The sequence below is a fragment of the Mauremys mutica genome, chromosome 13 (assembly GCF_020497125.1).
Source record: "Mauremys mutica isolate MM-2020 ecotype Southern chromosome 13, ASM2049712v1, whole genome shotgun sequence".
Lineage (NCBI taxonomy): Eukaryota > Metazoa > Chordata > Testudines > Geoemydidae > Mauremys > Mauremys mutica.
In genome coordinates this window covers 6,958,762-6,985,435 of record NC_059084.1, presented here as the reverse complement: position 1 = coordinate 6,985,435, position 26,674 = coordinate 6,958,762, and the positions used below count along the sequence as shown (strand labels likewise).

At 44.7% G+C, this 26,674-nt stretch overlaps 1 protein-coding gene across 1 annotated transcript in view; it reads left to right on the top strand.

Moving 5' to 3' along the window:
• COL9A3 (collagen type IX alpha 3 chain) overlaps nt 1-26,674 on the top strand; it is a 67,411-nt gene that overhangs the window by 29,992 nt on the left and 10,745 nt on the right. Inside the window, exons 12-26 of the mRNA XM_044986376.1 lie at nt 571-624; nt 1,162-1,215; nt 2,325-2,378; nt 3,352-3,405; nt 4,797-4,850; nt 6,524-6,577; nt 7,692-7,745; nt 8,987-9,040; nt 10,165-10,209; nt 11,354-11,407; nt 12,041-12,094; nt 17,186-17,239; nt 18,533-18,604; nt 22,296-22,331; nt 25,229-25,273. Coding sequence (XP_044842311.1) covers nt 571-624; nt 1,162-1,215; nt 2,325-2,378; nt 3,352-3,405; nt 4,797-4,850; nt 6,524-6,577; nt 7,692-7,745; nt 8,987-9,040; nt 10,165-10,209; nt 11,354-11,407; nt 12,041-12,094; nt 17,186-17,239; nt 18,533-18,604; nt 22,296-22,331; nt 25,229-25,273 — 792 coding nt within the window. The remainder of the gene's footprint in view (nt 1-570; nt 625-1,161; nt 1,216-2,324; nt 2,379-3,351; nt 3,406-4,796; nt 4,851-6,523; nt 6,578-7,691; nt 7,746-8,986; nt 9,041-10,164; nt 10,210-11,353; nt 11,408-12,040; nt 12,095-17,185; nt 17,240-18,532; nt 18,605-22,295; nt 22,332-25,228; nt 25,274-26,674) is intronic.

Genomic DNA, 26,674 nt, shown 5'->3' with positions numbered 1-26,674 from the left:
GCCGGCCTTTACAGTCTCTCCCCTGCGTGCACAAGGTCTCTCCCAGACCTCTCTGCCTTGAGAGCTTTCTCCCACTCTCTCCTGCTTCTTCAGCATTTCCCCTGCTGACTCAGGGCCCTGCAGTCTCCTGGGCTTCCCCACCCCACAGCAACTTCCTGCCCAGTTTTTATCCCAGGATCTGCCTGATTCAACCTAGGTGTGGCTAGTCCTGTAATCGGGGCTGGCTTAGCCCTGGGGCATGTCACCCTGTTACAGGAACCTAAAGTCTCCATTGGAAGAAGCTTTTGAAAATAGGACTTCGGCATTTTTGAAAATGTTACCCATCCTTCACAACTTCAGTAGAATACATTCCAATAGACACGGACACGTCTTGATCAACTGCTTGTCTATCCTAAATGCAACGCCCGTCCAGGAAATGAGGAATGATGCTACCCAGCAGATGTGTAAATTCCTCTCCAATAACTTCAGTCAGTTCCCTGCCTTGCTTTAAATCCTGTGTCTCTCTTATATAGCTTAGCCTGCTGCAGGGCAATAATGAAACTCTCAGCTCATTCTTGATTTTATTTTTAGGGGCATACAGGCCACAAAGGAGAACCCGGGGAAACAGGAAAAGATGGTGAGAAGGTAAAACTCTGTTTAAAGAAAATAATTAGATTTTTTTTTTTTAAGCGTTAAGACCAAGGGATTTCTCTCAGGATGATGCCAGGGCAGAATGAGACAGCAAGGGAAAGTCCGTTATTTGATTGTACTTGGCATGTGGACTGAAGATCATTAGCCTCCATCATTTCATGTGTGAGAGAGAATATTTCAGCTAAAAAAAATGAATCATTTTTATGATCACAAATTTCAAGCATGGACTCTAAATTGGCACCTGTAGTTTTGCTGTGCCTAATTTTGCAGCTCATGCAAACGCTGCATTGATCACACAAGTTGGTTGGTTAGTTGCCTTCACTATCTGACCAATTGACAGAGACGCTATTTGTGGGTGGAAGAAATTGCATAGAGGCAGAACATGAGGCCATAGTTTTGGTGAGGGAGGGTCCGGGGAAGTGATTGGTGGGGAGAGTTAGCATGGAGAAGATTCTTGGGAAGAAAGTTACCAGGATCCAGGGTGAGGTTTATCACTGCATCTTGTCTAACTCTCTGGTTTTCTATCCCCAGGGAGACGCTGGCCCTCCAGGTCCTCCAGGGATTCCAGGCAGCGTCGGCCTGCAGGTAAAATCTGCCTTTCAAACCAGAGCAGTCCCCTGATGCTCCCCACAGTCACGCAGGGTTTCAGTGTGAAATGCGAACGGTTGGGGTCTGTCCATGTGGCTCTGGGATCGAGTCCCAGGCCAGCCCCTCTCACCCATTGTGGACACGGCAGTGCACTGCTGGTAACAGCCTGATCCAAAGCCACTGACGTCCATGGAAAGACTCCCTTTGTCTTGCATGGGCCTTGCTTCGGGCCTGGTAGTGGTGCCATCCTGTGGATGAAACATTAAAGTGAATACCCATCTCGTGGGCCCAGGTGGAGGCCGAAGGGCCCGTGCCACGTTTGGATGGTAATGGGACTGAGCTCTGCACTGGGTCGTATGGATCCCCATGGTAAAAGCGTGGCGGCCTCACAGTGCTGTCTGGTGGCCTCAGTGCAGCCCTGCACACAGCACCTCAGCTCAGGTTCCCTTCTTGGATCCCCAAATAAACCCCACACGGGGCTTTTCCAGTGCGATCACAACTGCCCTCCGTAGGGTCTGATTTATTAACTTAAAGTTCAAAGCGAAACACAAAAGTTTTCCCCTCCAGCCTTCAGCTCGGTACAGCCCAACCCCCACCCCCGTCTGGTCAGAGTCCTTCCTGCCTTAGGAGGCTGCTCCCAGCACTTCCTAGCTGCAGCAATTCCCCTGGTCTCTGGGTTTTCCCAGCAGGCGCCTCTCTCGCTACAGCCTCTTGAGCATCTCCCTTATTGCCGCCTCTGTCTGCTATAAATAGAAAATTGCCTGATTCCCCTCAAGTGGGGCTCATTCTGTCATCAGGGTTGGCTTGGCCTCAGGCTCCCCAGCCCAAGGGCAAGTCCCCCCACCCCGTTACACCCCCCCCCCCGAATCTATCCCTCTCCAACAGAAGAACCAGACTGTATTGTCTCAGTCTGAGCCCTCTCTGCTTTGGGGAGAGGTTCTTGAGGACAGGGTTTGTTGTCGTCCCCAAATCCCTCTGCTCATCACTGTTTCTTAAGGCTTCTTTGCCTTGGTTTTTAGGTTTTAACTTCCCCGTTTTTATCTCTTTCCGCTTCACTGTTTTATATTTGACTGATTGGCTTTTAACGGGTTGTTTTTATCACCTAGGGGCCAAGAGGGTTAAGAGGCCTCATTGGCCCAGAGGGTCCAGTCGGGGACAGGGTAAGTAACTATCATCTTCTCCAGACTTTCCCCTAGACTTTTCCCTCATTAAACCCATGCAGAATAAAGTCCAATGGCCCTGTTAGAGGTCACTGCCTCTAATTAATTTCCTGTCCATGTCCTGCAAGAGTAACATTCTTGGCAGCTATTAGACACTGTGTGAATAAAGTTACATGTGGCATTACTTCCCGTTGCCCTGTGGGATGACTGGACAAGGGAAGCCCATGAGGGTGCAGACTGTGGGCGTAATCCTGCAAGCTCTCCAGGCAGGGGACTCACCTTGAAGACAGCGGCAGTTCTGTGCATGGGCTATCCACAGGATCGGACCTTATCTTAGAGTAATAACCTAAGCGTGGGGGGACAAGTTGATCTCCTGTGACGATACGAAGATGCTGTTGAGCCTTGCAAAGGGCCGGGGAATGGAACATCTTCTCCATGTTTTGCATGTGATTCCCATCTGGAAAGAAAAGCTGAAGAACCAATGGGAGGACAAAGATTTTTAGTACATGGGGGGAGGAGAATCATGAACATTGATGTCCTACGGTGTCCAATCCTGTACCACTGACTTCAGTGAGAGTAGAATCAAGCCCTTACTGAACAAGGGTGGCTGACCAGCATGGTCTTCTTCGGGTGTGCCTGGACATTAGCTCAGGAGTTAACAGCTGAGCTTGAAGATGCCATGTCCTTCTGTAGGGCCAAGTACGTTACCAAGGCTTCACAGCTGTGAGTGTTATGAGTCTAGTGAGGAGATAACAGCAAGGAGACCCAGAGTGAAAACCTGCTGGTTTAGACCAAGATCCTCTGCTGGAGTCTATTAAGATCCTAACAGTTACTAAGGAGCATGTTGCGTCTTTCCATTGACATGTATGTGCGTTCTTGCTTTGTAAAAATAATTCAGCTAGGGGTGTGGCTAGGGTGTTTGGTCCAAAAGAGTCCTGATGGCCGCATTTTAATGCTGTTTTATTGGTTTTAGGGACCTATTGGTTTCAGAGGGCCACCAGGAATCCCAGGACCTCCGGGGAAAGCAGTATGTATCCATTCTTACTTTTGTAGAGTTTCCTTTGAATCCTCATGGCCATGACTTCTAATGTCACTATTGGTGCCTAATGCTTGCGTTCACCAGGCCAAACCTTCCACTGCCAGTGAACAACAGAACCGCCCAGTTCCCTCACCAGAAAGAACGCACGTCAGCACAGTGCTCACTGAGTGAGATGTGCACATGCAATTGTATTTCCATAAAGACCTTCCTGGTTCCCACTTGTACCTCTCCCATCTGATACTGGATTGTTCCCACCTTCCTCAGCCCCTTATTCCCCCCCCCCACACACACACACATACATACACACACTAAGAGCTACATCATCTCCTCTGCCCCAGATGTCATGCTGTCCTCCCCCAACCACCGACAAGTTCTCATTCTGGCCCTCGTAGGTTCAACACTTCCCATAGTTCTTCATTGTCCACCTTTCCCTCCACACACACTTCAGCAGATGTGGGCTCCCCTTTTCTGTGCTTTGTTCACGCCTTCTATGCGGGGAGATGTTCCGCTTGGTAAGAGGAGGCTGAGCAAGCTCCACATCTGCTCTCCTGCGGTTCCCTCCTCCCGGCCAGATCCATGTTTAGCTCCCAGTCCAGAAGACCATTTTTCCCCAAGGTAAAATATTCTGTTCTGTGCCAAGGATGCAATTACACAACCTTTTGCACAAATCCTGAGTGAATGGGAGTTGTGCAGGAGAACTGTGATGGGCTTGGGGTGGGGGGACAGATTCCACACACCCACCGCCTCCGTGGGCAGATCTCCAGTCTCTCTAGACTGCCCAATTATAGGTCCCTGTTTTAAGACTTAGGGACACTTGAGCCATGGGATTGTGGAGCCAGTAACCACACCATCCACCCTGCCTGCCCTGCCACCAAGCCTCTCCTCCGCTGTGGTTTATATGGAGCCCAGTTCTATGTTGCATGGTGGATGCAGAGTCCCTTAGCCCATTTGCTTTGCAACCATCCACGCCCTCCAATGGTGGGGCTGCAGCTGGTCCACTACACTGGGGAAATTCACCCCAAGTGAACTAAGTTCAGGTCTTGTCACTTTCCCACACAGCAGGCATTGAACTACTGCAGTCAGCATCCAAGTGGTAACAGGTGACGTTTCCCTCCAGCCTCACCACCGTATTTAACAAAGATCGTACTTCAGATGAACGTGGGGAAGAGCGTCTCTACCCTGTGGGATCACTGCCTGAGCCCCAATTGCAACCCACCCATGTGCACACTGTTAGCGAGTGTAACTGTGAAAGCATTGCAGCGCTCCTAGGGAAACGTGGGCATCCCTCATGCCTGGCATGGCTAATTCCTGGGAACAGCATGGAGACCATCTGGTCATCAAGACGCAGATGGTTAATGGGTTTTCTTATATCATTCCAGGGAGACCGAGGAGACAGAGGACCTCAAGGGTTCAGAGGGCCCAAAGGGGATACTGTAAGTGCAATAAAACACTTGCCTACTAAAATAATGAACATGAAGTCTAGTTTGCAGTTGTACGAAAGAGTTGAGCCTTAATTCTATTTGTGTCGCTTCGCTGGCAGAAGGAAAAATTCTCAAGGTAGGTTAGAAACTGACAACCTTCATGCCTCTGGATGAGAGGCACTTCTGGGGAGGAGACACATAGATGGATTCAAGGAGAATCCTTGGATCTGTTTAACTCAACCCTGTGCTCCAATAGGGTCTCAGAGCACTGCATTTACCTTCCAGTGTGAGATGTTATGTCCTTGATCCCAGGTCCCATGTCAACTTAATTTTGCAAGAAATCCTTCTGAAATGTCTTTATGTAGCAACTGCTACTTATCAGGAGATGGAAGATAGTTCTGTTCCCAGTTCTGCTCTCAATTCTCTGGATGGGCTTGGGCAAGTTACTTAATCGCTCTGTGCCTCAGTTTCCCAATTTGTAAAATGGGGATGATACCTATTAATCCTTATAAATCACTTCCGGGTCTGTGAATGAAAATCACTAAGTAGTGGTAGTTACTATTTCTGTGAATCCGAGTGTTAAAAATATTATTGCTGCTCTTAAAATGAATCTAGGAAAGATCTTTAGAAACAAACTTTTATAAGTTTTCTTCATGGAAAATAGTGCGCTTGTGCATGTATTATATCCGGTCATAGGTCAGAGCTTTCGACAGGATATTACCTTGTACACAGTTCAATCATTTGTTGTATCTTTTTGTCAGAAGTTCAGGTTGGAACAAGAGTAGAGTTTAGCAAGATTTCTATACTCCTAATCCTTTTACTGGTTCCATTGGTCAGACTAGTTATTTAATCCTTGATATTTCCCATCAAGCAGGGCTCAAGTGAGTGGAAGGAAAGCAAGGATATTTTCCCAGCCATTCTGAGAAAGCTGAGCTTTAAGGCTCACATTTGTAATGGTGTCTAGGCATTCTGCCACTAAGTATTGCAAGGTCTAAATTACCTACTCAGCTACATCCCATTTTCAAAAGTGACTTAGGCCACGTCTACACTACCCGCCAGATTGGTGGGTAGTAATCAATCCATTGGGGATCGATTTATCACGTCTTGTCTAGACGCGATAAATCGATCCCCGAATCGACGCCCGTACTCCACCTCGGCAGGAGGAGTAAGCGGAGTCGATGGGGGAGCTGCGGCAGTCGACTTGCCGCCATGAGGACGGCCAGGTAAGTCGAACTAAGATACTTCGACTTCAGCTACGTGAATAGCTAGACTAGTCCTAAGAAACCAGTCTCTCACTGAAAATCAATTGGACTTAGGCCGCTAAATGCCTAGCCATCTAAGTCACTTAGGCCTTAGAACACTAAGTGGAGCAACATATAAATACCTTTAAAAGTGTGGGCCTATGGGCTCGGGGCTTGATTCAGCAGCCATTGGTGTCAGTGGGAGTTTGCTCATTTGAGTCAGGCTGCTGATGCTGAGACGTGATGAGCACACATCTTCCGCTCATCTCATGCTCTAAATGAGCTAGTTATCCATCTGTGGATAGCTCAAGGTCAAACACAAACTGAATGAAACGAACCTATACTGTTAACATTGGAATGTTGAATTTATTTAATGCTTTTACCTAAAGGCCGTTTCTCTGGATATTTCCAGCACTGGATGATAAATGACTTGTGTGTTTCTAGGGTAGACCTGGACCAAAAGGATCACCAGGGACCGGTGGACCCATAGGAGAACCTGTAAGTCAGATTTTAAAATTACAAGTCTCTGTGTTCCCTGGTTCATGACTTTACAGTACAGCAAATGTTAGAAGAGCTTTTATGTTGTTTCTGTTTGATGTAGTCTCCACATCAAGGGCTACATTTTCAAAGTTGTCTGAACCTGGACACTGAGGGTTTGTTTATGCAATCTATACTCATGTTCAAGCCCGGAGCTGGTTCTGTAGAAGTCAGTGGCAAATTTCCCTTTGACCTCAGTAAGTTTGGAATTTGGCCCATTCGTTAATTTGGCCCATTGCAGTTGATGGGACTATTTGCCTGACTGTTTCCTAACAGGAGTGAAGGCTGCACAATCTGACTGGACAGTTACACCTACAATTTAATGCCCAAGCAGCATTTCTGCAGTCGGCTGTCTAAATGGAAAGGTCTGCAGACTTAAAACGTCACAGGGCTAAATGTAGAGGATGCATATGAAAATGTAACCCTGAAATTTAATATAATCAAGTCACTTACTGGTTCTGGCTTAAAATTTAAAATATATTGGACAGTAATGGTGACATTGGGTAACTGAAGTGTATCTGTGTTTGTGGAATTTGTTAGTGCTGCGTTCTCTGGAATTAGAATCTGGGCTGTATTTTTATGATCTAGAATTTATATTGTGGTTAAGAATAGATGACCTGCAACATCATATCCAAAGTTAGTGAAACCTATAACCAGTGGTGGATTCGTAGGAACTTATTGCTCATTAAGGCTATTTCTACACTTCCACGGTAAGTCGACCTAAGTTACGCAGTCGATGTCGCTTAGGTTGACTTACTGTGGTGTCTACGCCACGCTGTCTCCCGTTGACTTATCTTACTCTTCTCGTTCCGGGTGGAGTACCGAGGTGAACCGGAGAGCGCTCTGCTGTCAATTTAGCGGGTCTTCAGTAGACCCGCTAAATCGACCCCTGGTGCATCAATTGCCAGAGCGTCAATCCGGCAGTAGTGTAGACATAGCCTAATACTTTTAGGGGACTTTATAATTCAACACTAAAGGACTGACTGATCCTTATATGTTTCTGAACCTTTGCATGAGAGTTTGTAATCAATGGTGTCTGTGTCACAATCTTATTCTGCATTGTGCGCTTATTCAGGGCATGCCTGGCAAAGATGGACGAGATGGAACACCCGGACTCGATGGTGAGAAGGTTTGTAAAATCCTATTTCAACACCACGCAGAAAGATTTCAATTGCTGTCATCCACTGTGCCCAGGTATAGACTTTCCTGAAGAAAAAGCAACGATCGAAAGACTTTGGCTCAAGAGAGAGATTTCCTGTAGTGTCACTGAGGCAGAAGAGGAAGATAGTTCACACTGATCACCCTGGGGAAATCCCAACAAGAAATTAAACCCAAAGATTATGTGACATAATGAACAGAATTAACTGATATTACCAGGGTTAAGTGACAGATCCTTATTACACAATGACTAATTCTAAAGCCACTTATTTGTGGCAAAACCTGCAGTATAAGGGGCCTCCTTATGATAAATGTTTAATGTCCTTTCAGAGCTATTGGTGGAGACATCCTTTTGTTCTCATCACGTACAAGGAAAGCGCTGTTAAGTGCTAGAGAGTTAGACATGTAACTGTCGAGTTCAGATTTCTGAAGTAGACCCTGGCAGGTGATCTCATGGAAATAAACCTATTGGTCCTGGGAAAAAGGGACAGCCTTCACAAGTGAGAAATTAGAAGCTGGGAAGGGTTTTCAAAAACACCTAAAACAGTCAATGGGAGTTGGGTGCCTACTTCCTCTAGATGCTTTTGGAATCTCATCCTTTGTGTGCACACAGGCATTGCAGTTACCCATTTTGCACCTTCAGATGCCAATTGGGGCCTTCATATGGTTTTTGCAGACACAACAGGTGTATTTTGACAGGTGCACTGCCCTTAGAATCTTTGTCCAGGAATGTATGCGAAGGTCTGATTCTGATCTCGCTTACACTCTCTTTGCATCAATGTAACTTTATTGATTTCAGGGGAGTTTTTTCCTTTATTTATGCCAGTGTGACTTAGAACGTTATTAGGCCCTATAAAAGTTTAAGGCAGATTCTGATCTCGCTAACAGCCATGTAAATCAGGAATAACTCACTGAAATCAGTGGAGATGCACTGGCTTGAAGCTGGCTTGTGAACAGATAATCCGATCCAAAATGTCCAACTCTGAACAATGAAATTAAATGTCAGAAGGTTTAGGCAACTCGCTGTGTGGTATAATAATCAAAATGAGCACAGATTTTCTGAGAGGCAAGCGATTCTGGATTCTACAAATATTGGGTGGGTGGGAAATAAAGCCTGCCTGGAAAACGTCTGTTTGTGGAAGAGTCGCTCCTGACTAATGTGAATAGCATCAGATCAGTCAATTGTCCATCTTAACCTATCGCTGTTTACAGGGTGATGCTGCCCGCTTCGGTCCTCCTGGAGAGAAGGGGCCAAACGGACTTCCTGTGAGTATCATAGTATTGTTGCCATAAAGGAGTTGGAACATCTTCCCCGATGTAGGAGTGATACTTCTCTGTCATTTGACTGGGATGGAGGACACAAGAATAGTTATATCTCATCTTGGGCCAGATTTTGGAAGGCATTGAGGCATCTAACTCTCACTGGGATGTGCCTAGATGTCTTTCAAAATCTGGCCTCTTGTCTCACCATGTGTCTCAAACCTTTAAGCCCATGTATAAGACTCTCTTCCCATGGTGCAACATGAGAACACCAAATGTCTGTGCACAGTATATTATACAGACTGGAAACAATCTGGGATATTTGCACAGTAAACCATGGCAATACAGCTAGAAACATAGTTAAAGAGAAATGATCTGATCCAATCCAGTTGCAGCCAAAAGACTTTGCTGGGGCTTTAGGAGACGATAAAGTGATTTCTGTCCCCTGCAGTTGGCGATAATCAACTAGTAACACTCCAGATTCTCGTGTCAGTCACAGCTGTGTCAGTGTGAAGTGACTCAGTTGACAATGGCACACCTCTTGCCCCAGTGCCACCACAACAGAGCGGCTGAAACCCTAGGCAAGTTGCCATGGTGCTAGTGTGTGTCCTAATATTTCAGAAAGAAAACAAAGAGGAAAAATGTTAGCATCATAATGACATTTATCCCTTAGCTTAAGGGGCTAAGGCTTTGAAGTCAGGAGACCAGAGTCTACAGTATTCCTAATGCTGACTTACTCTAAGACATTGTTGGCCAAATTTTAACATCTCTGATCTCCAATTTCTTCATCAGTAAATGGGGATATAAATACTTACCCCTCCCCTGCTTTGTAAAGTGTATCGTTGAATGGAAGGTGCTATATAAGTACAAACTACTACTATTATTATTATTATTGTATGTTTCATGTTCGCCTTTCTTTCCCATTATCGTCAGTGGGCAGTGCATGGGGAGCACTCCGGATAATGAACTAGACGGTAATTTCTCCCATTGTTTTCACATGGAAAAATGTCTCTAATAGAAACTTATGTCCTGTGATTCTAAATGCCCATATATGTTTAATCAGACAGTAAACAGTAAATGTTACTTTCTACAAATTTCACAATTTCTGTTGTTGTGATTTTTTTTTTCAGGGGCTACCTGGAAGACCAGGTCACAAGGGTCCAAAGGGTGAACTAGTAAGTGAAGGAGGAGTTTTCACGGGGAAACTATTGGGTGTGTCATCTTAGTGCACTGCAGTTTTAGGCCCAATCTGGCAAACACTTACACACGTGCTTAATTTTGAGCACCAGAATAGTCTCACTGAGGTCAAAGGGCTGAAAACACGTGGATAAATATTTACAGGATTGAGTCCTTAGGGATCAGGGCCTGCATTTCTTTTTAAAACTGGCCTGCTTGAGTCACCTGTCGAGGTGACACAGTGTGGATATTCGCCTTGCTGTGCACATTGTACCTTCTCAGGTGTTTCTCAAAAGGACTTTTGAAGATCTCACTTTGACGGGTATTTTAGGAAATTGAAATGCAAAAGTATAAAATGCGCAGTTCAGTCTCCAGTGAGTAAATATCCAGTGCAGGGGGTTTAATTGTGGGAAGATCCCTCAAGTTTCTTTAGACAGTCTGCTTCAATTCCAAAGACCGCCAACAGACCTCTGATAACCCTACCAGTGGCAGAATTTTGGAATTTGCCTCTCTACTGCCAAACTTTCACCCTGAAGTCACAAGACTTGACATGGCTGCCACACACTATGTGTAAAATGGCACTGTCAGTAAATCTGCATCAACAGTCCCCTTCAAGATAAGCTACACGGAATCTTTACAACAATGCATTTCATTCCTACACTTTGAGACACCAGGCTGGCTCTCAGCAATGTTTGATGAAAGAAAATCTGAAACAGATTGAGGCAACTCATCATAAAATTGCTCATTAAAGTGTATTTGTTCTGACTTTCCCTCCCTTTCAATCTTCTATCTAGCATCAGCCTCATTATTACGTACTATATACAAAGGCTACTAATCCTCGTGCTTCAGGGTGTACATTGATCACTGGCTGAGGTCAGGAGGAAATTCCTGCTACTTATGGTGTTCCATAATATATTGGAAGTTCCAGCATGTGCACTTTAGCATAACTGTTCTATAGTTTTATATGCTCTAAGAATTCTTCTCTTCTTGGAGTTTTATTGCTGTCTTTTAGCACGTTTTACTATCTTGTCTCCCCAGAAAGACTTATTAATTTCATGCTTTTCCTTCCAGCAGGTTGGTGGGGAAGTTACAGAAGTGACTATGAAGTTCTGCCCAGTTGACTGTTTATTTTCCCCACTACAGGGTAGTCCTGGAGAGATGGGAGAGGCAGGTCCGTCGGGAGAGCCTGGTATCCCTGTAGGTATCTCCACATCTTATATATATATATATCATGAAACTCTATTCAGTGCCTCTTAAGTTCCACCACTGAGCTTGAGCTCACATGCTGCTTCTCTGGCACAATTGAGCTTGGCATATCCATAATAAGTGATATGAACATGTCTCTCTCTCTCACTCACACTCACATGTGGTTTTTATACAAAGATATATAAAAAGTATGTGTGTGCAGTGTGGTAATGAGGGCTGACAAAACAGTCCTTCACTTGTGGATGTAGACACATTATGTGTGATTTTATCTGGGGAGTGGGATGTGGGATGTAAGTCACATGGCAGTTCATTAGAAACTCAAATACCACTTACCCTGCTGCAGTGGGGTCAAACAAGCAGTCTAGAGAGGCAGTGTGCCCTAGAGGATAATACGCTGGACTGGGACTCAGGAAACCCAGGTTCTATTCTTGGCTCTGCCATTGGCCTGCTGGGTGACCTGGGGCAAGTCACTTCACTGCTCTCTGCCTCAGTTTGCCATTCTGTAAAATGGGGCTAATGATACTGACCTCCTTTGTAATGCAGTTAATGGTTTTACAGTGGGTTGGGAAGGGTGAAGTTCCTGCTTGAAGAACAGCACCGATGACTTTTTGATATTGCTGATAGGGTGAGGCCGGTATCCCTGGTGAGAGAGGTGAGCCCGGACCTAGAGGATCATCTGTAAGTAGAACATTGCTTCTTCAAGTATAACCTTTCTGCAGTTAAAACACAGCTCTGTTATCAATCTTCAGAGCCACCATCAAGCTAAAATAAAAGGTTCCATCCTCTACTGGCGTAATGTCTGTGGATTTACACCAGCAGAGAATTTAGCCCAAAGTAAATGGGCCACGGTCTCCTCTCTTTTACCCCAGTGTAAATGTGGAGTAACCAAACTGAAGTCATCGTGCTTATTCCACATTTACATTGAGGTAACGGAGAGGAGAATTTGTCCCATGTGATTCATGTGGCTGGTGCCCTTACATGATGGCAGCTTGGACAATCAGCACCTTCTTGATTTGGTAATAATAAGGGTTATTCTGGAATACCCGGCCTCCAGCACTCTAAACATGAAAGCCGTCCCTTTTAGGTGTCATTCAGAGATTCTAAGGCCAGAAAGGACAACTGGGATCATCTAGTCTGACCTCCTGCATAACACAGGCCAGAGAATTGCCCCCAAATAATTCCCGTTTGAACTAGAGCAGATCTGTTAGAAAAACATCCAATCTTGATTTTAAAATTGCCAGTGATGGAGAATCCACCACAGCCCTTGGTAAATGTTTCCTATGGTTAATGACCCTCACTGTTAAAAATGTATGCTGTGTTTCTATTCTGAACTTGTCTACCTTCAACTTCCAGCCGTTGGGCCATTGTCTGCTAGATTTAAAGAGCCCATTAGCAAATCTCATAGCTGTAGAAAATGTTTACAACAACATTTGAAATCATACAACTCACCTAGGTTACTTACAGCCTTGAAACTTGGAAGAGGTGTGTCGAAAGGTTTGCAAACATGCAGGGAGCCATTGCACTCTTTTGTGCAAAGTTGTGCCCGTTTATGGTTTGCATTAAAATCCCAGAAAACTCATGACCGCACAGTTTGATGCAAAAGAAGGTCACGTTTGAGGCTTTCGATGATATTTCATTTGGGGAGTTGGTTCAAATCCAGACACTGAGACAGCACAAACCTGTGGGGATTTTGAAAAGGAAGCTAACGTTTGTGTGAAATGAAACAGTGGGTTTTGCCCAGCTCTGATTGCTTGGGTTTTTCCCCTCACCTGTAAATTGTAAAGAATTTCTGGTTTGAAGCATCTCATCAGTCTTGGGTCCAAAACAGCATGCTTCATACCCATTCTCAGCGTTGCCATAGAGCACAGGGAATAAAGAGCTATGAGTGCTGTAATGAAGGAAGAGTCGACAGATAATTGCATTGCTGCCCATTGGGTTCCTGCAGAATGGTGTAAGATAAAAAACTGACTTCGTTCACAATACTAAAAATTCCAGGACACCATTTATTTTCCTATTTTCCAACAAGTGCTACTGTTGTGGCTGGGCCTGAATTTCCAGGGGGGGGGGGTTGATCTTGTTTAAGTATTTTTGAAATCAGGAAGCCTACAGGACGTCTAAGATGATTTTTTCGTATGTGCCACTTGGGCAGAAACTGAGCAGTTTAATAAGTTATTGTTCTGAAGAGCTTGCTCTTTACATTTCCTAGAAAAGGGAAAGAAACCATAGAGATACAAAAATTATTTGTTTTATGTCCTCAAATTTCAAAGTAAAATTGGGGAGGGAAAAAAATAGATATTTGGTTGGAAAAGCAAAAGCAAAAAAAAAAAGAGGAGTGTACTGTGAAAGGGGAAGGGCCAAATTCTCATCTCAGGCATCATCTATACAAGAAAAGTCCCCTGGTTTAACTACATTAAGTTAAACTGGTGCAAACCTCTAAGTCAGGTACATTAACATCAGCTTAATCCACGCTTATTTCTACTAACTTGTGTCAGTAAGTAACTTATGCAAAATCTATATGAGAAAGTGTTAAACTGGTGTAAGTGAGTCTACATTAGGGGTTTGTACCCATTTAACTAAATTGGTTTGGTTAAGCCTCTTCACTTTTCAAATATAGACAAGGCTTTACTTATACCTGTGTGACTCCAGAGTAACTCCACTGACTTCATTGGGAGATCAGGATCTGGCTTAGACTATTTAAAAGAATTGCCACATAACAGTCATTTTCAATACCATGCAGCTTTATTTTGTAAAGCATCTTGCAGAAAACTCTAGTAGAGGTGTAAGTATCCAAAGTTAAATGAGAAAATGAAAGCAGAAGGAAAAAATGAGAGCCATGAAAGTGTCGTTATAGTCAGTGGAGTGGCTGTATAAAAATGGCACTATTTTACTTAATTAGGTCTGCTGATTGGGTTTATTCTAGATCATGGCTTCTTCCTTTAAAAAATTAAGGCTGGGGAGCCATGCAGAGCCAGCACAGCTATGGGATAGTGATCTAGATTTTAACCTGACTCTCAGTAATAGAGATTCTGTTAATGATTCTGTTAATGATGCACAAATCAGAAAGACCCCAACTGGACATTTAGATTCCAGAGTGAGTTTGTAGCAGGGATTTGGAGAAAACACATTTTTCAATTGCTCCGCTCTGGCTCCACTCCAGCTCGTGGCACAAACCTACTGCTCTGCGCTCCAGCTCCGGGCTTCACTCCAAAGCCCTGATTTGTAGGCCTGGCAGTTAGAAAAACAGGCTTTTTCTTTTTTAACTTGTAAACTGAGTAAATCTGATATAGAGTCACTGAGAGATAATGTGTGTGGAGCCTCACCGTGCCATTTTCAAACAGTCACTTTCATGGCAGAATTTCACCTACGACATAAACTTTCCTCCAATCGCATAATGGCAAGAGAGGTTTAACAGTGAATCAAATGCTTCTTTTCGTAGCAGGTTATCTTGCTATTTGTATTTCTCTGATAAATACACTGCACCTACATTGGGAAATCATGACTCAAAAAGAAAAGTTAGACTGTTTAAATGAGAGAGAATTAATAGCCAATGTGAAATTCGCTTCTTCGGGGCCCTGATTCAGGAAGGTGCCCAGCTTTAAGCATGTGTAGGGTGACCATATTTCCAAAGAGAAAACAGGACACCCCCAGCCACTTGCCCCCTATGCTGTTGCCGGTTGCTGGAACCCAGGAGCCTGTTGCCTGGTCTCTGGAAGCCTGATCGCTGGAAACCTGGGTGGGAGGAGCATGCTGGAATGCTGCTTCCCCCCACACCCAGCCCTGCCCCCTCCTCACGGGGGACTGGCATCTCCAGTCGCCCCCTCGGTACCGCATCCCACTTTCTTGACAAAAGTGGGCATTTGTCCTGTTTGCTCTTGCCAATTGATCAAGTCAGCAAGAACAAACGGGACAAATGTCTCCTTTAGGGGAAAAAGTGGGGACGGCTGAGATGGCTTAAAAAAGGGACTGTCCCAGCAAAACGGGACATTGGTCACCCTAAGCACATGAGTCCTATTGACTTCGGATCTTACTGAATAAAATGGTGCCATTTTTACATAGCCTGCTGACATGGAACTGCTCATTTGCTTAAAGGTACTTCACTGAACTAAGGTCTGCTTTGGATCTCCCTGACAGTGGCTTTGCTCCAGAGTGCCTGTGACGTCAATTAAGTTTTTATTGATTTAACATTAGTGTGCAATCGTGACTTGTATAATATCTTATGTGCTTGGGGAAAAAACCATGCTGGGTTCTGTCCACAAATATAACTAGTTCTCTGTATATTTCCAAAGCTCAGAACAAGGGGTAAAATCTTGAGAAGCACATAAGTCCCCTTAATTTTACAATAGGATTTTGGCTCCTAAGTGACTTAGGTCTTGAGAAAGTTGTACCCAGTGACCTTGGAGCCTAAATCCCGTTTTCAAAAGTGACTTATTGCTTAGTCTTAGGCTCCTAAGTCATTTAGTAACTTTCAAAATTTGACCTAACGTCATTTGTGTGTTTTATTTTCTCAGTAGAATACAGCGTAGCCTCTTGTACGCAGCTGTCAGTTTTCTTCAGAAATGTGTTTAGCTGGAATAACAGAAAACACAAAAGGCTGCATTTTCAAAACGCCTGACCTAAGCTGCTGGGGCAAAATGCGCCTGCACAAACATACATTTTTGCAATGGATGTGATTGCCAGTTTTGACTGTCCCAAGGCATGCACTGGATCATGCTTTTGTATTTGCATGTGTGTATTTCAAGGGGGTAGGCTGGACACCCAAGTTCCTGACTTCCAGAGGGGTTGCACGCTTGCAGCTCCTATTTGCTTCACTTATAGTTGGTGGATGCTCAACTCGTCTGGAAATCAGGCCCCAGGTTTTCAATTTGCCAGCCCCCAGAGTCTGTTCCCTTAATTACCAGTTTTCTTCCTAACTTCATCTGACAGTTCAGTAAGAGTTGAAAAATGGTTCAATGAATTAATTAGATTAACCTGTATGCAATTAAATATGTGATATATAGTTAGTACTAGAGTTGCTTGGAACTCCATCTACCGTTCCTCCCCCTCCCCCCGAAAACCTCTTTCCCAGCAGGCATATGTGTCAACCTACTAAGAACAAAATGATCTGTGAATTGGAAAAGGTGCAAAGGGATTGTCTTGTGTTTTCAATTCCTGCGACTTAGAATATCTCAGAAAGATCCTGTTAGGGTGTAAAAAGCCTTGGCCACTTATTTGACATTCTGCCCCTATATTAACCCGGAAATCTCAAGAGGATGATCAGGTGTATCCATCACAAAAGCACCATTTAGCGGGTCACGGTCAGGAAGCACCCATTGACTTCACTGGGATTAGTCATGTGCTTAAAATTAGACACCTGCTTCCCTACCTTGCTGAATCAGGCCAATTAACTGTATCCATTCAGAACTGGAGTGTCAGGTCTGAACTGACATATTCTCAGGGCTGTGTGTCTAGGAGAAGTTTGCAGAGCACGAGTCCTACTGTGCCTATCTCTAGCCAGGGTCACTTAGACCCTTGCATTCATAAGAACCAAATGAATCTAAGCATTGAGTAAAACAGAAATAATCGTTATTGTTAATGGTAATCATAGGAATAAAGTTCAGTAAACAGCAAGCTGCCTTGCAATGGCCATCCATCAGCATGGCTGTTAGGAAGACTTTTACACCGCAGGACGGCCTGCTCTTTGTTGTTACAACAAAGGCAATTCAACCGTGTTCAGGACTCAATTGGTTGTGGATGATCTTTCTTAATGATGCTTATTCTTCTCTTTCTCAGGGCGCACTTGGTCTTCAGGGCCCATTGGGAGCCCCAGGTGTAAGAGGCTTTCAGGTCAGTAAACTAGAAATTTGGGTAATTTAGTACCCACCAGGTGTCCATGCAAACTTCTGGCAAAGAAGATTGGGTGATCGTGACAAATGATTGGAGGGGCTGGATTTCCACTAATCAGAACATACTTGATGCCCTCTTTAATATAGCACAGTGAAAGGGGGAGCAAGGGAGAGCAGTGGCCAGAATACTACGATATCCACTGCAAGAGCAAACACTGTCTTTATTTCACAAATGCAGAGGGAGTCTTTTAGATCTGATCATTTTATACCCTCCTTCACCTGGATATTCCCAACCCACTCGTCTTGAGTGTCCCCTGTGCTAGTCCCGGGGACCCCTCCTTGAATCCCGTCACCCGCACTTCCAAGATGGCAGCTGCTTTCCCCTCTCCAGCCGGAAAGTGGCTAGGGCCAGGTCTACACTACAATGTCGGTGGTGACAATGTCACCAGGGCTGTGCCAGCAAAAGCCCCAAGTTACGCTGGCAAACCCGTGCTTTTGCGAGTGTAACTTACTTCACTCCGGGTGGGGCTGGATAGCTATGCTGGCAAAAGTGCTGATCTAGTACAACGGTATAGCTGTGTCGGCAAAGCCTTCCGAGTGTAGACCCGGCCTAGGATTCCGCACGGCGCCTGAGCAGCAAAACACCTGAATTGTCCAGAGGACCCACTCTGGAGCATCATCAAGCGCTCCCTGATCTGCAGCACATCCAGCCTCCGTTGTCAGGGAGAGCTCAGGCTCAAGCCTTTCACGTGGCTCTGCAAATGTCATCAAGAAGCCATCAGGCCAGCCTTGCATGGGTGTTTTGATAAAGCTGCTCTGAATTAAAAGATCTGCAGGTTTTCATACAGTTCTCAGTGTACTGACCACACAAAGCGGTAAGGGCTCTATCATCCGCGGCCCATGGAGACTCGTCGTGCTGAAGCTTCATTGCTTCCTGACTCCCAAATTTGGTTCTGTTGGTGCACCCAGATGCCCTTATTGTGGCCGCTAAGCAACCTCTGCTAATGCCATTGATGATCTGCAAGAGATTGGGCTGGAGTACCTCAAAATGCCTTCCCCCAGTCAATGGCGTCAGAGGGGAAGGGTAGGGCCAGCAAGCAAGGACATGAGGAAGGAGAAGAGCGGTACTGGGGTCTGGAAGGACAGGGTTAGTGGTTGGGACTCGGGAGAGTAAAGAAGGAAAAAGAGAATCTGGAATTAATGACTTTGTTCAGGAAATCAGGACTGAGACTGGTGAACTCTTGGGATATTAACAGGTGCAAGGACTCTTGTCTTTCCTTTGTTTTCCCTTTAGGGCCGCAAAGGTGCCAGTGGGGAACCTGGACTCCCTGGCCCTACGGGGATTCGTGGTGAATTTGGTGACAGGGTAAGTAGAGCTGGGCAGGAAAGGTTTTTGCCATCCTGCAAAAACTTCTGGGGTCTCAAACAGCGTCCCCATACCAAATCATGGTGAAAAGTCAAAATCTTGAAAATGTTCATGAACCAAAAATCTGGAAACCGTTTTGGTTCAAGTCATTTGAAAAGTTTTGTTCCGATTTTGACCTTTTTTCTTGTTTGCTCCTGAGAGGATGGGCTGAATGAGAGCAGCCCTCACTTTACCCCCTCCCTGGCCCGTTCCCTCCACTTTGAGTGATGTAGTGGCCCTTTACAGGGACCCTCTGACAGTGAGGAGAACTTTCCTATATGGCAGATTTCCCACCATCGGGGTCTATGTCAGCAGTGTCTGCCTGTCCCTGCTTGGTTTAATGTACTAGCACTTACTAATTTTTTCCCTAATTGTCGATTTTGCAACAAAGCAATCTGTTTGCTCGGGATTTTCCCCAGATCTTTCAAAGGTACAACTCTTGCCCATAAATTGGATGATGCTAGTGACAATAAAGTAAAGCCAGCAGAACTGCGCCAGCTTGTGCTCCCTGCCAGACCGACGATGGAACACATCCCCTTAACATTTTCAGAGCCTCATTTTGAACCTTACCTCTAATTTGAACCTTCAGTTTTATATGGATAAATAACTGGGCCTGCTACAAATTGCAAATGCAAGCAGGAGCGGTTAGATACCTAACTTGCTGGCTTGCAAGGGTAAAATGTCATTAGATGTTTACATTTTACCATTTGCAATTGCAGTTCATGGCAAGTGCAAAACTTCTACTGCAAAGTTAGGGGCTTTGTAGCTGAAAATCAAGCACACGATATCATTCAGCGCATATAGATAAGAGAATAAGAAGGTCTAACGCTTCAAAACCTGGGTTCAATTCCCTGCTTCACCACAGACTGTGTGTGACCTTGGGCAAGTCACTTACCCTCTCTGTGCCTCCATTCCCCTTCTGTAAAATGGGGATAATAGCACTGTCCTGCCTCATAAGGATAAATTAAAAATTGTGAGGCACACAGACACTGTGGGATGGGGCCATATAAGTATCTTGGGCCTTGTCTACATTACCCGCTGGTTCGACGGGCAGCGATCGATCCAGCAGGGGTCGATTTATTGTGTCTAATCGACCGCCGAGCGTTCTTCTGTCGACTCCGGTACTCCACTGGAGCAAGAGGCGCATGCAGGGGAGCGCATGCAGAGTCGACAGGGGAGCATCAGCAGTTGACTCACCGCGGTGAAGACAACGCACTGAATAGATCTAAGTACGTCAACTTCAGCTACATTATTCATGTAGCTAAAGTTGCGTAACATAGATCGATTCTTCCCCTTCCCCCCTTGTAGACCAGACCTAAGATAAAAGATCCACCTGGATAGACCAAGTTCTTATGTCTCGATATATCGGTTCAGCTGATTAATAAACTGAACCATTCCTTTGTGCTTCCTGATGTCAGCCTCAGCAGGAGGATCCTGACAAATCAGGCTTTTACTGATCTATTGTTAAAAACAAACAACCAATCCTGAATCATAGGAGTTAGAGCTGGAAAAGGGAGGGGAATCATGAGCTAATCAGCATTTCCAGTGCTGCATCTCCATTCCTAGAAGTCCCATTATGCTTAGACTGAAGAGTTTATTTCAACAAGATTTTCCAGATCCTATCCCAGCCAGATTGGACTATTTGTTTGCAATGGACACAGAGCCGAAGTGGGTTTACTATACCTGCTCTATATGCAGATTTCAGCAAAGTGCAAGATCTCCATGCTCACAGGAGAGCTGCATTATAGTTATTTAGAATATTTAATTAGGACATTTTAAAAAAATCTTTTCTTTTTTCTTTACAAACGGAAACATACTTAGGCCCTGCAAGGCCAGAACTTAAAAATAAATTCAGCGGTTGGATTTAAATAGAATTATTCTCATTGAAAAGAAGCCAGCAGCGCAAAAATGAATGTGAGTTGTCCACGGCCTGCAGGAGAACAGTAGCCGTGTGTTCCATGGCTTCCTTCACTTCAGCTTGTAGGTAAAGTCTCTGTGTAAATAATCACCCCTGGGCACCAGAGATTTCACAATGGGCCTCTGTGTTAGAGCTGGAAGAATCTTGTGGTGAGATTTATGCTTCTCAGTCACAAGGGGCTCTGAGTCTGGACGCTATAACAGCAGGCGTACTGTAGAAACAAGAATCGCCACAATGAAAAATGTATTTTTGGAGATGATGCATCCCTTTAAAACTATGGCCCTGTTAAAAATGAGTGAATGGAGAACAAGTAACTGTTTAAAAAAAAATAGCAGCCCTGTCACAGGGTTTGGGGAATAATATTGCATTTGTGTTCATTTTTTAAAAAAAAGTTATAAATACCCAGATTCATTTCTACCTTCTGGCTTGTTACCTCTGAATTATTTTAATAGGGACACTTTTTAATAGAACTTTCAGTTTTTTAATTCATCTTCAGGGCTTGACTTTAATGAAATGACACCCACTAATTCTGTGTGTTTGTTCTATCACGTTGTTCTGCTGGAAGTTTCTAGAACCAGCTAGGAAAAAAATCACATTTCCCAATTGTCAAATTGATGAATGTGCCATAAAACTGCTGTTCTAAGACTACAGTAATTGAACCCATCCAACAGTGCATTGCAGAAAAGACCAAGGCCCTCAGAACTCGATTGGCTCCCGGCTGTGTTAGATGGATCCAAAGTCACAGGCCAGGGCTGCAAATGTATTGCTTCATTCTCCTTTTGAATGCTAAAGAGGCATGGTTGTTCTTGGAATGTTTCTTCAGACTGGCTAAATTACCCCTAGGTTTATAAATTACAGCTACTTGGTTCACCTTTTACTCCTATGGACATCTGACCCTGCCACTTAAAACAGGATACCAGACAAGGTGGGTCCCTTACCAGCAAGTTCCCAAGTCACGCTTCTCTGTGGATGCCGAAGTCAGGAACAGCTAACCCTAAACCCTTGTGAAAATTGACGTAGTAATAGAGACCTTGCAAAACTGTTATGAACATTCACTAGTCCTGGCACAAAAATCCACTCTCCTGCTCTATACCATGATGATAAAAAAATCTATGAATATTTTACATGCCTGGGGGAAGGGAGGGAAAGGAACCTTACCCAGGGATGAGCGAGGAAGGTGAGTCTGATGTAAATGGCCAGAATTAACTGCACACGGCATTTTAGTTTTGTTCAGTGAATTAACAAGGACAGTATGAACAGAGTATCCCATAAGCCAAAGCCTTACAATGACCACAATTTACTGTTAGCGGACACAGAGAATGAACAGAAGGCAGGTGGGGTGGGGCCCTCAAACACTGAGACCCACTGCATTAAAGTTATTTTTAATGGCTGGCAGGTTGAATGGGTTATGGAGGAGATGAGGTGAGAGAGCCAATTCAGAGAAGGAAATTGTGGCCTATCATCTTGTGGCTTATATATACTGTAACTGTCAAGAAAGAAATGTGAACCACAGAGACCACAGAATATTGCTGCAAAACAAACTGAACGCTAAAAACCTCTTGTTGATTCTAAGAAATACAAATGAGTTCTGATCCCTGCCCTGCCTCTTCGTCTTAGCTGGCAATTACAGGATTAGTTTTCCCACCCCTCACTGTGCCAGTGAGCATCTGACTGTGCTAGGAATGCGTGGGAAAAGCACAGTTCCCTGCTCATTCTCCCTTTCTCTTGTTCCAGGGTTCTGGTGGAGTTTCTGGTCCCAAAGGTAACCAGGTGAGCCGAGGGTTGGTCTTTCCTTTTCTGGTTATTTTCCCATTTTATTCAACGAATATGATTTAACTGTAGCTTGATCACAGCTATTCAACAGCTTTACCAACTTTTCCTCCCAATTAAAATTAGCAGGTTATGCAGCAGACACAGCCAACCCATTTTTCTTCTGATTAATTTTTGTGTGTGCTCAATGTATTTTATTTTAATAAAGGGATCTTGAAATGCCGCGCTCCAGATCCTTTGTGTCTGTCTTCCAGTCACAGCACGTGGCAAGTAAACTGCTTGGGGCCAAATCTTGCTCACCTAACTCACAAAAGTCAGCCTGTAATCTTCAGAGGGTACCCACGGGAGCGGTAAAGCTGGGTTTGCTTGGCCACTCATGTGGGTAGCCCCCCTGAAGCCCTCGATGTTTAACTTTGTAGGGGCTAGGAAATTTAGCCCTTAATAAACTTTTCTTCTAAATTGTCATGTTTGGATTGCTTCACTTGATGACCTTCCTTGAAATCTGTAACTTAGATCAGTGGAGGAATGTGGTTTATCTCTGCAGAAAATGGAATGCCCCCCCAAAAACAGTTTATCAATTGCAAATATGCCTCCTATCTTCCTTTTGTTGCTTTCTAAGGGCAGGATCAGCCTAAGTTCAATAGGGTCTGTGAAGCCTAAATCTAAAAAAGACATCTAGTCCCAGCTTGGCATGCTGGTGCCTGGAGCCGTGTGCAATACCCTAGCCATGTTGTAATGCCATTCTGAGTGGCATCTGAAACGTGTAAACCCTGCACATACCAACGGGTAGCTCTGTGTATTGTCTCTATTCCTACCTGAATAACAAGCGCCATCTGTTGGTTTAAAGGAAAAGGGATTATATATTATGGCTTAACATGACCATACAGGGCTATTCACCGAATGGGTCTTGGGAGACTTTTGTCCTCGTATGAGTCCAACTAAGCTGCAACTTAATAATTAGCCATCTGGTTTCAAACATCACTGGAAACACCCCAGCCCGATTTTGGGTAGACCGCAAGTTCGTGACTGTTGAAGTTTAGCTTTTATTTTTCGTAAGGGCTTATGAATAGTCCCCTTGCATGTACTTTATTTCAGAGGCTTGCTGTGATAATTGGACCTACAAATGTACCCAAATTGTGAGCTTAACTGTGAAAAGTGGGTGTAAGTTCATAAGGTGTTACAATAACCTAATAACAGATGTTGGTGGGAAAAGATACAAAAGCACAGAGAGACTGAATTAGTCCAAACAAAAAGGCCTCAAGGATTATGTTGAAATCATGCTTGGAAAATTGGACAGTGTGAGACCAAAAATCAACGAACCACAATTGGTGTGTCAGAAATTAGGCCTAATTAGTGGACAAAATAATGAGGGAATGGACTATTCCACCCATCACTCCCTTTTGGGAGTCTTTCAAGAAAGAGAATTTGGGGAGAAAAATTGGCTACTGGAGTGAGCTTCACCATCCTGGCTGCCAACCCCACCATCTCCTGGGACCCTGGACCTTCTTCATCCCAATCCTAAAAAGTTGTCTTGACCAAACTAGGCCAAAAACCGGAACCCAAATAACACTGCCACGTCCACCAGCTCCAGCTAAATCCCAAATACCACGTGGGATTTGAGACTTTGCTTTTCTCTCGTTCCTCCCCACCCAGGTGTCCTTTTCCTTCTCTGCCTTTTTCTCCTCTTTCCTATCCCTCTCCTTTTTCCTTTTGTCTAATTAACGTCTGGCGTAGCTGGCCAACGCTGCATAATTTGCAACACCAGAAAGGGGCAACTAAAATTAATGCCCTAAATAGCTCAATGCTGGTATAAGTTTGCCAGATCTCAAAGTGACTAATAAAACAGTGTGCTGTGCCTTTGTTTTTCCAGCAGCGAGGTTGCAAGTGAAAGTCAACCACCAGAGATGGAAGCTGTATTTTCTATATTTGCTGTTCTTTTCTCTCTCTGTCTGTCTGTCTTGTTTAGTTTTCTTAGGAAACGGGATCAGACTTTAACAACAGCAGCAACAAAAGCTCCAGCCCATTTCAGCAAACTTCTCTTTCCCCCAAAAAGGACAGTTAATACCCTCTTTCATAGCATCTGAAAAACCCATCAAACAAGGGGAGTTTTCCCAGCTAAAATGAATAAATGAATATCTGTTGTTAAAATGAAAGCCTTACTTAATACTTTACATTTCAAATGCTTTAATTGTTTTTCCTTCTATTCTGTGTCTTTAATTAAAAGGTTAAAATAATGTTTAATGGTTTGCTGTGCTACTAACCATGCCAAGTCTCTGTATACCAAACCCCAAACCTTTAACGTTAAACCGTAACAGGGTCTTGTTAACACCTTAACTCTTTAGGCCCGTGTAGTCCAGCTGAATTAATACAACCAGCTGCTTTGGGGTCACATCCCGGTTTAAACAAGGAATTTTGTCTGATGAACAGACTTAGCACGGAACTATCTTCCTGGAGCGAAGAGTGTTAAGTGTGGACACCTGTTCTGGCTGCACTGCTGCTCATCAGCACTTGCCAGGTCCTTGTCTCTTATGGGTTCAGCCCTTGCTCAGGTCACTCTAGAATTAAATGTTTGCCACAGCGAGTTTGATGCAAAGGGCTCCTAGCTCTTGCAGAAGGCTGCCTATTATCATGGTTGCCATTCAGAGCAGCAGAACAGCTATTGTGGAGCCTACCTTAATTTTGCCATATCTATTTTCCAAGTCGGAAAACGTTCCCACTGCAACAACAAGGTACTGAATCCTCTTTGCTGCCAGTAGGAGTTGAGGGTACTCAGGGCTCAAAGGACTGGGCCCTGACAGAGTAAATCCCACTTGGAAAGTGTAGCGCATGTTTGTGAATAACCATTTCAAACCCACTGGTGAGGTTCTCATGTGTTAACTGTTGTGCCTCGTTATCAGGGCGCCGCTGGAGCAGATGGCCTGCCAGGTGACAAAGGAGAACTGGTAGGTGTCATTTAAACAAAACAAAATTAACATACCAAACAGTGGGAGCCCAGGGATTAATGAACCAATGACTGTTAAAACCTGCCAGCGTTGAATACACGAGGGCTCCAAAGGCTACAGTTACACTATTGATTGTGAAAAGAGAACGGTGGCCTGTGAAACCAAACCAAGTATTCCGTTCACCATCAGCACTGTGCCCATTTTAGTTTGACTAGTAAAACTAGAGGAGGATTTCTCACGTGTATAGCCAGTAGGGTGACCAGACAGCAAGTGTGAAAAATCAGTACGGGGTGGGGGAGTAATAGGAGCCCATATTAAAAAAAAAAAAAAAAGCCCCAAATGTCAGGACTGTCCCTATAAAATCGGGATATCTGGTCACCCTAATAGCCAGGGATTCATCATTCGTTATTTCTACCCCTCAGGGAGATCAGATGCACTGCACAGTGCATAGAAGCCGACAGTCCCTTCTGTTCTTGGGTGTTGAGGCTTTGGTTCAATGGAGGCTGTCACTGCCAGGGAGCTACGTTCAGCTCTGGTCTGTGGGTCTAATGATGAATCCCTGTCTATAGAGGTGAGGAATCCTCTAGTTTTACTAGTAAAACTAAACCGATCAGTTATTCCTTACCAGTGCAGTCCACGCCTGAACCTTGAGCCCCTCCCGCCTCCCCTCCAGCAGTCAGAGGATTGCACTGCTGAGCAGACGAGCCCTGCACTGCTCTGCAGATCTGCAGGGGTCACAGTGGTTCTCAGCCTTTTTGGGCTCAGGGTCCATTTGTAAATGTTTATGGCTTGTCGTGACCTAGGGGTGGAGGCGCTGGGGTGGTTTCAGTCGGATCCTGCCCCCTAGTGTGTGTTGGGGGTTGGGTCCTGCCTGGCACTCACCCCACAGTGGCGGCTCATGCAGCTCCTGTGCTGTGGGGCTGGCTGCGCTTGGCTCTCGGCATTGCAGTTGTGTGAGTGGAGTTGTGACCTGGCTCGTGGGGTTCCAGTGCCACTCACTCAAATTTGGCCTACTCAGACTCCTGTCATCATGACGGCTGGGCCAAATCTGAGTGATAAGATAAGCCCAGCCAGCCCCGTGGGACAGGAGCTGCACCGCAACCCTTTGAAACATTCTGGTCACCCAGTTTTCTGTCCCAACCCCCGAGTTGAAAGATACCAAGGGGTTATCCTACCTCCTGGCAGTGCCCTTTGGCTTCCTATGCCTCTGTTTGCAGTATTGTGCTTTGCATTGATGTAGAACCCACAGACCCTGCTCAGGAATCCCGTTACATTAGGTACGGTACACAGTGGTGGTCCCTGCTTCCAAGAGCTTAAGGATCTGCTTTTAGGTGTTTACTTTGCAACTGATTCTTGTTCTTTAGAGAAGAGTAAGATCAAACTTCCCTTTTTTTTTTGTAG